Source organism: Salvia hispanica, chromosome 6 (genome assembly GCF_023119035.1).
Source record: "Salvia hispanica cultivar TCC Black 2014 chromosome 6, UniMelb_Shisp_WGS_1.0, whole genome shotgun sequence".
Classification (NCBI taxonomy): Eukaryota; Viridiplantae; Streptophyta; class Magnoliopsida; order Lamiales; family Lamiaceae; genus Salvia; species Salvia hispanica.
The window spans coordinates 7,335,542-7,348,482 of record NC_062970.1 but is presented as its reverse complement, the minus strand read 5'-3'; the positions used below and the strand labels follow the sequence as shown (position 1 = coordinate 7,348,482).

Sequence of the window (12,941 nt, the reverse complement as noted above, 5' to 3'; positions counted from 1 at the left end):
TCAAATTGTCATTCTCATATATGATCTTTTCCCTATATTTATATATCTCCTATCCGAAGCTGAATTTTGCCCTCATATAAAATAAGTTCTCCCATCTTTAATCATGTTTGATGACACTGTTGGTGCAAACATTTACTTAAACAAATCAGCAATCCTCCATTTCTCAAATTTGTAAATCAATGTAACCAAAACATTATAACCACCCGTCGCAGATCATGATCAGTCAAACTAGGGAAGAATAGGTAAAACGTCGCCGATAATTAAAATAATCAATAAATTAATCAATAGATCAACCAAAATGTTACAATATAACATCATCGACAACTTTAGATATTTGTAACCTCTTGAATTTGCTAAAACCTTAATAAATAAATAACGTTTAAACTATAGCTTAATGTAACTCTTTCGAATTTCATCGTAAACAATTGCTAAATTTATTATTGTGAATTTTTAGTGCAATATTAGAGGTAGTACAAGTAAAATTGTCTAAATTTTAGGACACTTATTAAGAAGAAAGAAAGTACTATATTATTGGAGGATGGCTATTAATGAGAAGGGGGTGTATAAGATAAAAGAGAATAAAAGAAAAGAGTTGGATAATCAATGATTAAAAATTGTGAGTTTGAGAATCGAAGAAATAAAAATGATTTATAGTAAGAATTGAAATGATATTCACAATGCATGTATGCATCATAGTTAATCGTATGGTGGGTTGGCATACACCATAATGACCACGCGAACCACCAAACTCCATATACCAATACATACCCGCACGGATCCGTGTGTGTGTGTGGGTTTTTTAGGAATTGGTCAACCACTTTTTTGAGCTTCGAGGGATAAAGGGGATGTAATTTTTGAGCAAAATCTTACTTTAAAAGAATAGCAAAATCTCAACTTTTTACATCAAAAGGTCAAATTCAAATCTTTCCCAACAGAATAAAAAAACACAAGTTTGAATAGGGATAAGTAGAAGGGACCTCAAAGCATAAACAAAAGTGTATGTTTGGAACAACAAGATATATATTGAGCATCAAGATATATATTGATGTGTAGTGCCACTTGATAAGAAGGTTCTTGTATGTTTTATCATCTCTAGTGTGGAGTATATATTATGGGATTTATTTTTTTTATAAGGACATGCCGGATATTGTCACAATATATATGGAACGTATATATGTGATCGATTCTCAACATTAAAAAATGTAAAATGTTTTTGAGAAAGTTGATGTGAGGGTACAAGACCAAAAGCCACGGCGATATAAATAATCACACGTCGATTTTTAGAGTCGAAAAAAATGTACGTATGGGTATTTTTGCAACAATACCCACCACCAGGCACCGGGATCAGTCGTAAATGGAAATAATTTTTTAACATAATATTCTTATTTTTTTCATAAAATACATTTTATATTTTGACTTATATACCTTAATATATTTGAAAAGAGATAAATCAAAAATATGAAAACCAAATTAAATTGAATCTCCTTATCTAAAAGGTTATCCAAGTTCACATACTATTACTCATAGATATATAAAATTTTGGGACACAAAAAATCCAATGATAGAGGTAAACCTAACGAGTATGTGCACCCGACAAAGTCCCATGTAACTAAACACAATCTAGTATATGTGCCCTACCACAGTGACATCTATCCAAAATTACATCTAATTTTACAAACATGAAGTCCCCACCCAAAAAAGACATTATTAATTTAATTAGCTCGACAAATCCATAATTTCAGAAGGTTACAACTCACTTTAGCCGCCAAACATGCTTGCATGCGCACATACATGTGAATATGTATATACACAGACATGTGGTGATGTGGAAAAGGATTATATTTCATCCATTTGTAGAAAGTAAGAAATTAGATAATTGGTTATTTTATGTTGAGTTTTGAGCACTAAGAGAGTGTGAGTGCTACTGTACCATGCGCACAAAAATATTGCATTAGAGGTGCCCACCACTTTTTTGTCTTTGAGTTTAATTGTTTTGCCACTAATTATTAACTAGGTAAATGGGAGGTCGAACTAGATCATTAATCTTAAAAAGAAAAGAAATGAAGAAGTAGATCATTAGTCTCCATTCTTCAAGTCACTAATTTACCACTTTACCACATGTTTGCGATGCTAATGATAATGCAAATTAAAGGCTAAATTGTCTTTATAAAAATATGATTGATTTTGATTTTTTTGTGAACCCATGTTGATGTATGCAATATGTCATATTAAGTGATAGTAGTACTTCTAAAATTCGTTGCATATATATTGTTTATTAATGACATATTATATCTCAGAAAAGGACATAATATATAGGAGTAACTTAAGAATATGTATATTAATATATGTACATCAATAAATCTCACCTCCAAATATCGAAGAGATCTGATGAATTGATAGAACATGTGACCTGAAATCATTAGTGAACTACACATAAGGGAATAACTTGAATAGAGGCATTGAAGAATTCAATTAGATCCCCGGCCAATTTTAATAGTAATTCATCTGTAGTAGTACTTAATTTTTTTTACTGCGAAATACAAGTATTATTCAAATAGATTGCAGTACTCATCACTATTCCTCGAGCCCTTCAAAGCTACAAAATTTTCTCATTATAAGTGGATGAAAAATCCTTACACGCTACATCATTCTCTCGTGGCTTTTATTTAATTTAATAAGAATTACAAGTGATTTTGAGCAAGAATCTATATGTTGATTGCACCACGCAAATCATCATTTGTTTCCTCTCTGTCCCTTAAATGCACAGTTCCTTTCAACTTAGCTTTGTTGGATGTCAACATTAATTTAAAGTATAGGCAACAATTCATACAAGTCGATTCATTGCACGCAACTGAGAATCATGTTATTGTAGGCTAATGGTTTCATTAATTCAACACCACAATTACTGTTCTCTCTGCTTTTCTGACGTGCATAACCTTTTTTCCCCACGTCGGCAACCTAAAATATTGATTAGTCTATATATATTTTAATATACTGATTGTTTAAATTAGTATTTTTCATTAAATATATGTATTTAATTAAAACACCATTTCCTTTACTCAATACATTGATTGTGCTGACATAACATGCTGTCATTATTCCTTGTAATTTATGGGGTGGAAAGAAAGAGGGAGAAAAATATTGACCTGATAAATTAAATCATCACTTCCCAAACTAATACTATTTCCTTCGTTCCGCGATAGTGAAGGCGTATTTTTTCGGTACATGATTTAAGAAAAACTGTGTTAGGTGAGTTTAGTAAAGGAAGAATAAAATAGGAAATGAAAAATGTAGAGAGATGAAAAGAGAACAAAGTAAGAGAGCGTAAAGTAAGTAAGAAGAAAAGTGTGACTTTTACTAAAAAAGAAAATGACTATGCTATTATGGAATGTATCAAAATGATAAAAATAACTCCACTATTATGCAAAAGTGAGGAAGAATAAATGATGGAGTAGTATAAAATGGAGAGAAAGAATGAAATAGCATGAAGGGAATCATGTTCCCTCTGCTTCAAGCCCTCTTTTCAAAATTGTTCTCATCATCTATTCACCCCAACCACATCAATTTTTCTACTATACATATCCACATACACATCGTATGTGTATCACTACAATGTTTAATTTCACCACTCTTCTTTCACATGGCTATGTGACATCTGTTCAAGAGTTTAAAATAAGAGCGGTGGCCTCATCATATAATATGACTTGAAAAATGATCACCTAATTTCAATTATTTATTGTTTTTCCCTAATTTAAATTTGTCACAAATTTCATATATATGTTGTCTTTTATGTATGGTATATGTAACGACCCGCCCTTCTAGGGTATAATAAATTCGGCGGTCGCTACCTAGATAACATAAATATAACGAGAGCAAGGCTAGGGTTTCATTTAAAGAGATTTGACCTAGGCATTTAACGAGCTATTGAGGCAATAAGACAACAGTTAAATCAAGAAAAATCAATGAAGATTAGGTAATCATAAATGACGATCATAGTTGATAAGGCTAATTTCATGCATCGGTTATATGGTGAAAAGCGTTACATTTTGCTGGGTCTAACACGGTTTATAAGCCAGGTGTGTGACAGAATCGCTAGATCAAGGAGGTGCTGAAGGAAATAATCTAGTGAAGGAATGAAGTAAAAATGAGCAGAATCTAAGGAAAAAGAAGGTGTGAAGGAGGGAGTCAGTAGCTGAGGGCATCAAAGTCTATCTATACCTCGTTGGGCCCCACTCCAACGCCTATAAATAGAAGAGCATGCAACACACAAAATCATCACTCTTTTTAGCTCACTCTTAGCTCACACACACAACACACACTTGGGAATGGGAGATCTGGGGTAGTTTCGGTTCCGAGGGGGTTTGTTTTTCAAAATTTCAGTCGTAACACCGTCCGCGTGAGGGCGAGGATACAATCTCTTTAATTTTCAGTTTGTTTTGCACTTTTGCGGTCGAACTTCACTTTTGGGAGTCGATGCGGTTGTTGATGCTACTGATTATCTATTCACTTCTGCTAGTTTGCGTTTATCTGTGATTTTTCAAGTTGATTTACATAGATCCTGCAGTTGAGGTTTTATTTTGACAAGTTATATGTCGATCTCTGTTTTTGCTGTTGGGGTACTTGATCTGGGAATTTGGTGATAGATTTGTGGTTTGTTGATTGATTGGAGGTTGTTGTTTAAATCTGAAGTTATGAAATGTTTCTTTTGGTTGGAGTTTGTGTCGGATGCTTGGATCCGGAGTGGATTTAGCGTCTGAGGTTGGATCCGAAGTGAGGAGGTTGAGTTGTGCATGGATTTTGAGTTTTCCGCTTGCTTTCTGTTTTGCTTCGTCTAGCGTCTGTAGATCTGTTTAGTTCTTTGTTATTACTCTTTAAAATGGTTTAGATTCAGTTTGCTCTGTTCTGATTTCGTTCATGTTGTTTTTCTTCTGAGTTTTTACGCAAATTGGTTGAAGAAGATGATGTCGCTGGTAGTTAGTACCAGAGTTAGTTGTTTTGCCAGCTTTTCGTCCGTACTCTGCTTTTTCAGTTATGGTCCCCACAGTCAGTTTGTTTCCCAGTCTAGGTAATTAGAGTAGTTTCTTAGATCTAGTGATTGTTCGGTTAATTTTCGTGCATGCTTTTGTTGTTTCGCCTAGGTCTAGCTGTTAGCGTAGCAGTTTAAATTCCCAAGTTAAGTTTATTTTCCTCAACCCAAGAAAAATGCGTGGCAGCAGCCAACCCCAAAAATAAGTCCAAATCCTTGAAATGATTATTACGCATCCATCTCTGTGGGATCGATCCCTACTTCCCTATGCTAGGTTTAGTAAAGTGGTTGAGGGTTTTTGAAAGAGTGCTTTGTGTGTCCGACGACCAGGATTCTCCGACGACCAACGAGTTCCTAGACCGCGTGATCTAGTGGATTTGCTGGACGAAGGGAACCTGTTATATTCTTTCTGTGCGCACAGCGTGTTTACCGACCATACCCGGTCCTCCCTTTCAATAGTCAAGGGTTTAACAAGAAAGTCAAAGGAGAAAAGATAGCATAAACTACGATCCAAAAACAAGGGTTTGACATAAGCTCAACAAAATCCACGACATGTCTCAATCGTCTAAGCCAAGGGGAAAAATAAGTTCAAAATGACTAAGTGGTAATAATGAGTTTCGAAATTTAGCGGAAGCATCCAAGAGAAAGTGAAGCCATGTATGAAGACACGACTACACTCGAGGTTCAAAATATCCATCTTATTAATTAAGTTTGCTCAACACCCGCCAACGCTCGTCGCCATTCAACCTGCACATAAGGAAAACACATGCAGGGCTGAGTATTTTGAAATACCCAGTGAACTCGTTGCCAAAACATTTTATTTAATAAGTTATGCCACCCTTACCATAGTGAACTCGAGTTTTAAGCAGTTATAAAATAATATCACGAGTATCACAAAAAATAATTTTCACAATTATCACAATCAATTATCACAATCACAATCAAACAACTCCCCCACTTTCTCATCAATTATCACAATCACAATCACAATCTTTCCATGGTGCGACGAAAGTGTGGCCACACTTTTGCCCACGAGACCGGCCGACTAGCAAGGACGGCTCCCGATCCCACCGTGTACACAGCCTGGTAGGGTTTGCGACCCGTACTCAGACCCGAATTCGTTTATACATATCCATAGCCATTGTAGCCTAATGGAGCGTACTCACAAACTAGGCATCAGGCACACAATATCATCAAAAACAATCACAGGCATGGCATAACGTTTCAAACCACCCTTATAACACCAATCAATATTTTTGCAAGAAATAAGAGAGTTTAAGAGTAAAGCCCACCTCGACTGCTTAGATTTCAAGTATGTTCTTTCCCTTTGTTATCCAGCTTCGCAACCGAGGTTTCACCTTTTTACCACTCATGTATATACCATGTATTAGTCCTAACATAAATTCCTAAATCATGCATGCCTCACGTTTTCCCTTTTTCCATCGGTTTATCTTAATATCACCAATCAAGATCAAGTCATGTTCATCATATAAATTTCATTCGCATCTTAATTCTAGATCTATCATCAACATATTCACACAAGAGTATTTTGCCAACATACACACAACACACACACACGCAACACGCACACACATGCACACATATATTCCATATCCCCTTTATCCCACTTTCACTCGATCAAGATGCATGAGGTTCAAGAATACCGATTAATCGGTTAGATGAAGAAGAATTAATATAGGAGTACCTTTTTGGAGAAAAACGAACGGTAGAAACAAAGTAGAGACTTGGTTCTTCAAAAATCTTGAGGCTCAAACTCTAATTCTTCTCAAAGGATGAAGGATTATTGGAGAAAAGTAGAAGAAACTTGAGAGTGAGGGAAAAAGAGGGAGGGGGCGTGTATAATGGATGGGGGGCGAAAATAATGAGGGTTAGGGTTAGGTTTTGCTCTTATTTATAGGGTTCAATAAAATCTTTAGGTAATTAAGTAGGAATATTTGGAAAGAATTTTATTCTCCACAATTAAATAAACAAATATTGTGGAGTAGGGAAATTAACAAAAATAAGCTCTAGGGCTCAAGCATGAAATTTTCAAAAATGGTGGCTTTTAATTAGCCAAGATTTTGTTTTGTATATTTTACGGAGTAGAATAGAATATCACGGAGAAAAATAAAATAAAAATCCTCCCATTGGGAAAGGAAAATAGGCATGTACTATAGGTATTAAATAAGGAATGGATTTTTACTATTAACTAAAATAAGATATGACAAGATCTCCTTGAGGTATGGTAAGATTTGCTAGAATATTTAATTTGAGGTATGGAAGGAAATCAATAAGGGATCAATTAAAAATAAAATAATTCTTTCCTTCCTAAATATAGGTGATTTTCGAAAATCACCTAGAACAAGTGGGGGCCGATTTTTCTCATTAAAATAGGGAATAATTGGGTCTTGGATTTAATTTGGATAAATATCCCAAGAATTAAATTAAATCCGGGAAAAAGGATTTTCTCAAATAAAATGAGGGGTTTTCGAAAATTCAAGAAAATAAGGTTATGGAAAAATATCCTAATAATCTCACTCACCCATAAACACATAATTCATCACATAATTCCTTAAATTCAAATATTCACATGCCACGTCATATAATCAACAAGTTTGACTTTTCAAACTTCCAACGCAACCCTAAACTCGACTCGGTCATAATTTCGTTCCTCAATTAATTCTCGTCTCCTAAGTCATAAATTAGGGAATTAAATTTTTGGCTCTAAAATTAGAGTCGAAAAAGTGGGGTGTTACAGTATGTTTTCCTGATTTCTTCTATGTTAGTAGTAGTATTTATGAATATTTCACTAAATCACAAAAAATGAGTATTGGTAAAAAAAAACTCTATGAATTTTATATAACTAGCAATCTCATTTCCAAAGCTAAATTCATGGATATTAAGGGCAGTTTTTCTAGCTACGATCATGTGTAACAAAGAGAATTTTGGCATAATACTCACCATATAACTATATATACATATTGATACGAAAATGTTTTCTAATAGAGTCCCAATAAGTTAATCCAGACATCCATGAAGATATGTTATCAAGTAGAATAAGATTCGATAAGCTAATCTATGGGACACAACATTATGATTAAGGTCTTTAGGGGTTTAAACAAAAAGTTTTGCATGCATGAATCACAAATGGGATCAATCATTAAATTTCAATTATTTTAATTTGCTTTCAATTATATGTTGGATGATGCACACACAATACATTAATTGATACAAGTGTACTAATTTACTACGCAAAGACCGACCTTAGATTTAATTATGTTATGTACGTAATCTCTGATAAAGTACATATCTAATCAACATCGTAAAGTGAGACATACTATAGATTTAATCACCAAAATAAGAAAATACATAATATGACAAGATTTTATACGAGTATGAAGCAAAAGTAGAAGCCCATTTATCAGTTTTATGGCATATTAACCATCTTATTATCTATTCGGAGAGGCCCTAATCTAAACTAAGCCCAGTGGAGGATTAAGACCCATTAATATTTTCCAATTTTATTTATAATTTGACTTTGTAAGAACTTAAGCTAAGAATATCACGATCGAAAAAAGTTGAGTATATATTCGGGTAATATTGGAGTATGAAGCATTTAAATCATCGACATTGATAAATTACAATTAAATCTTTTGTATCGTCATAAATCTTAGTAAATGAATTTAAACTCACCAATTTTGAATTTGCTGAATTAGTACCTCCGACAGATGTATCTCCGACACTGCAGTGACAGTATAATGTTGATTGTTGATGAGAGATATGAAGATAAAACAAATAAAGAAAGACTGAAATAAAGAGAAATATTCACATGGGAATTCGGTTAACAATGCAAAAATGAATGTATTTTTTTGAAATTAAATTGATGACTAACTATAACTCTAATTTACTCCGCCGACCAACTACATCTAAAATCTCGTGCTATTCAAGAATGTAGTCATCTTAAATGGGATAGATGAAATATTATACTCCCTCCGTTCACGATTAAGAGTCTCATTTCTAAATGGCACGGGTTTTAAGAAATGGTAAGAAAAGTGGGTGGAAGAAAGTTAGTGGAATAGGAGCTCCACTTGTATATATTAGTTTTAAATGATATGTGAGTGGAATGAGCCAGTGGAATGTGGGGCTATTTACCATTTATGGTAATTATGAACCGGGACTCTTATTCATGGACGGACCAAAATGGAAAAACGAGACTCTTATTCGTGGACGGAGGGAGTATGAGTTACTCCCTCCGTCCCAGAGAAGATGTCACACTTGGGAAATGACACGGGATTTTAGGAAATGTTATTTTGTGTGTTAAGTGGTGAGAGAAAATATAATTTTATAATTAATATGAGAAGGAACTTTTTTAAAAAAGAGGAAATGTGACATCTTTTGTTGGACAAACTAAAAAGGAAAGTGTGACATCTTTTGTGGGACGGAGGGAGTATATCATTAGGACTCGTTTGGTAGCTATGTCATGTTTCGACTAGACATGATACCATTATGATAGTAATCATAGTTTCGATTAGTTAATTTACATATATTGGATGTTTGGTAGATTAAGATAATTATGAGTTATGTTATTATAGTGTTTGGTACATTAAGTCACAAGTAAGGATTAAAATTATGATTGCCAAAATTATCCTCATTAATTTAAGTTGATTGCTAAACTATCCTCATTTTCCCCTAATAATTCCTATAAAATTATATATTTTTGCTTAAAATTAGCATCTTTTCAAGCTAAACTTCTCACAAAATTAGCATCTTTTCAAGCTAAACTCCTTACAAAAATTAGCATATTTAACTCCTTATCAAAAAATGTATATTTATATTGGTATTCTATTTTTGTGAGCATTGATAATTTTGGACAAATTTTATTAATAATCACTGATTATTTTGGATAAATTTTATATGAAAATATTTTATCAGGTGCCAAATTTTATACGTTCAAATTTTTTAAAGTTTAAAGCGCTTGTGGGTTGAACAAAATAGTAGGAGTATATTTTTGTTTAAAACAACAGCAATTGCTTAAGTATCACGTAATTACCCGAAATTAAACTCCAATCATGCGCAGTTTATACCCTGTGTACAAATTTCCCACAATGATAATTGATTTGAGTTTTTTTCGCGTGATAGATAGGATTAGGAATATACATACTTTTAAATCACCAATCCAATTTTCTATTCTTAAAACTTTTGCGCACTTTAATAAAATACATACATATATCATTCATTTTTCTTTTTGAAACTTTTGCACAGGTTTAGAAAAATTTACGGTTCACCAATCCAATTTTCTATTCTTAAAACTTTTGCGCACTTTAATAAAATACATACATATATCATTCATTTTTCTTTTTGAAACTTTTGCACAGGTTTAGAAAAATTTACGGTTCACCAATCCAATTTTCTATTCTTAAAACTTTTGCGCACTTTAATAAAATACATACATATATCATTCATTTTTCTTTTTGAAACTTTTGCACAGGTTTAGAAAAATTTACGGTAATGCGTCAAAAATGTTTAGAAGGTAATTATACTCGGAGAAATTAGAAGCTGTATGATTAATGTTTAAATGTTTAGAAATTTTGATGGGCAAAATTGTATTTTGCTAAATTAACTAGGCTTCCATGATAACTAACATAGGATTTTGGGTAGTTACAAATATAATTAAAACATAAGATTTTCAGTGGGCTTTGTGCGGGCCGGATACAAAACACGGGCTACTATGTTTGGTAACATAACTACCAAACACATAAATAAACCCAGATTAATCTCTTATCTAGGCGAAACATAGCTACCAAACGGCTCCTTAGGGTCTTACTATCCACTGACTAAAGATAAGCTCCACTATCCGTTAACTAAACACTACTCCTAATAATACGAGCTTTATTACCCATTAACACTACTTTAATTACATTCATTCATTTTTTATTTATTTTATCAATTGTTTATTAGAACCCTTCTCTTTCGTAAAACCTCTATGTTTATAGGACAAAAGAAGTACTATCTTTATGTATCTATTTTGATCATATAAGGTTTGCCTCTTTATACTTTGATTAATGTCAAAATTGAGTCATTACCATAAAAGTTGGACCTAACTTTTAAAAATAAAACAAAAAAATAAAATTATACAGACATATAGTAGTAGTTTGGAATTGATAAAAAAAAATTTATGTTGGTAACTACTAATGTAAGACTTTTTGTGTCAACAAGAATTAACATAAAGATTATATCCAAATATTGATGGTTAAAAATACATTCTTCTATACAAAAACATTTGTACCTTGATAAATACATCCTTCAGCTCAATCAAATTTAAACCAGTCTTAGACAAGTCAAAACAAATGTCCGGATTTTCTTCCTCCTCCACAAATCTTGACATCAACTTTCTCTCTCCTCTCTCTCTTTATACCATAAAAATTTCTCACCCAAGCTCCATTTTTTCCATCCTCTAATGGTTTCATGACACACTTTCCTCCCAAATAGAGCCTCTCTTCCTTTTCACTAAAAATAAATAATATTAAAATATATGAAAAAAGAAAAGAGTTAGAAAGACGTTGTAACAAACTGAATCTTGGGACAGGATGGCCTTGTCTCTTCTCTCTCTCCTGGGCCTCCTGTCTATGTCTACGATCCTCCTCCGCCCCGATACGGCCATGGCCACGGCCACGGACATCCACCTCCAGGAGGCCCTCCCGTCGTTCCGGGAGGCCCCTGCCTTCCGCAACAGCGCGACATGCAGCTCCCATGCAATCCACGTTGTGATGCCTCTGGACACCAACTACATACGTGGCACCATGGCCGCCGTGTTGTCGATCCTGCAGCATTCGACGTGCCCGGAGAATGTGTCGTTCCACTTCCTCTCCGTCCACCTCGACACCGAAATCTCCTCCCTCATCAACTCCACATTCCCTTACCTCAGCTTCAAGATGTACCAATTCGACCCCGATAGGGTCCGTGGAAAGATATCGAAATCGGTCCGACAAGCCCTCGACCAGCCCTTGAACTACGCTAGGATCTACATGGTCGACATCCTACCGCCCTCCGTCGGGCGCGTCATATACTTGGACTCGGACATCATCTTCGTCGACGACATCGCCAAGCTCTGGGGGGTGGATTTGGGCGGGAAGGTGCTGGCGGCGCCGGAGTACTGCCACGCCAACTTCACGAGCTACTTCACGGACGCATTCTGGTCGGACAGGCAGCTAGCGAGTGTGTTCATTGGGAGGCGGCCGTGCTACTTCAACACGGGGGTTATGGTGGTGGACGTGGATCAGTGGCGGAAGGGAGGGTACACGAGGAAGGTGGAGGACTGGATGGCGGTGCAGAAGCATAAGAGGATATATCAATTGGGTTCTTTGCCACCGATCCTGCTTGTATTTGCAGGGAATATAAAGGGGGTGGAACATAGGTGGAACCAACATGGGTTAGGGGGTGACAACTTGGAAGGAAGGTGTAGGGAGCTCCACCCTGGCCCTATCAGCTTGCTGCATTGGAGTGGAAAGGGGAAACCATGGCTTAGGTTGGACGCTCGGAGACCATGCACAGTCGACTACTTGTGGGCCCCGTACGACTTATACAGGTCGTCGCGGGTCGCCTTGGAGGAATGATGGGCGTACGTGAAACCTATATATATATATATACATGCATCTCTGTCAAAGCAAAACGGTGTGTACCTGATGATGACAGTTATGACGGAGTTGTAATATGCATAGAGGATGGGTGGTATGGAGCAGATTGTGTTGATAGTGATTTTGGAACTCTCACCCTGTTCTCGGACGAACAGCCATTTTGTATGTAAACCTTCAGCTTCATATAATTTGTGTAATATAATGTGTTCGTCTCTTGTTCATCTTTATGGTTGAGTAGAGAAATTCTAATGTTCAATCATGCCATTGCCATAAAACTGAAA

The 12,941-nt window shown here is 35.1% G+C and overlaps 1 protein-coding gene across 1 annotated transcript; it reads left to right on the top strand.

Moving 5' to 3' along the window:
- The first annotated feature begins 11,473 nt into the window (after positions 1-11,473).
- On the top strand, positions 11,474-12,930 carry LOC125196214 (probable galacturonosyltransferase-like 4). The gene has a single exon (XM_048094636.1). The coding sequence runs from the start codon at positions 11,614-11,616 to the stop codon at positions 12,637-12,639; it is 1,026 nt and encodes a 341-aa protein (XP_047950593.1). The 5' UTR covers positions 11,474-11,613; the 3' UTR covers positions 12,640-12,930.
- Positions 12,931-12,941: the final 11 nt, after the last annotated feature.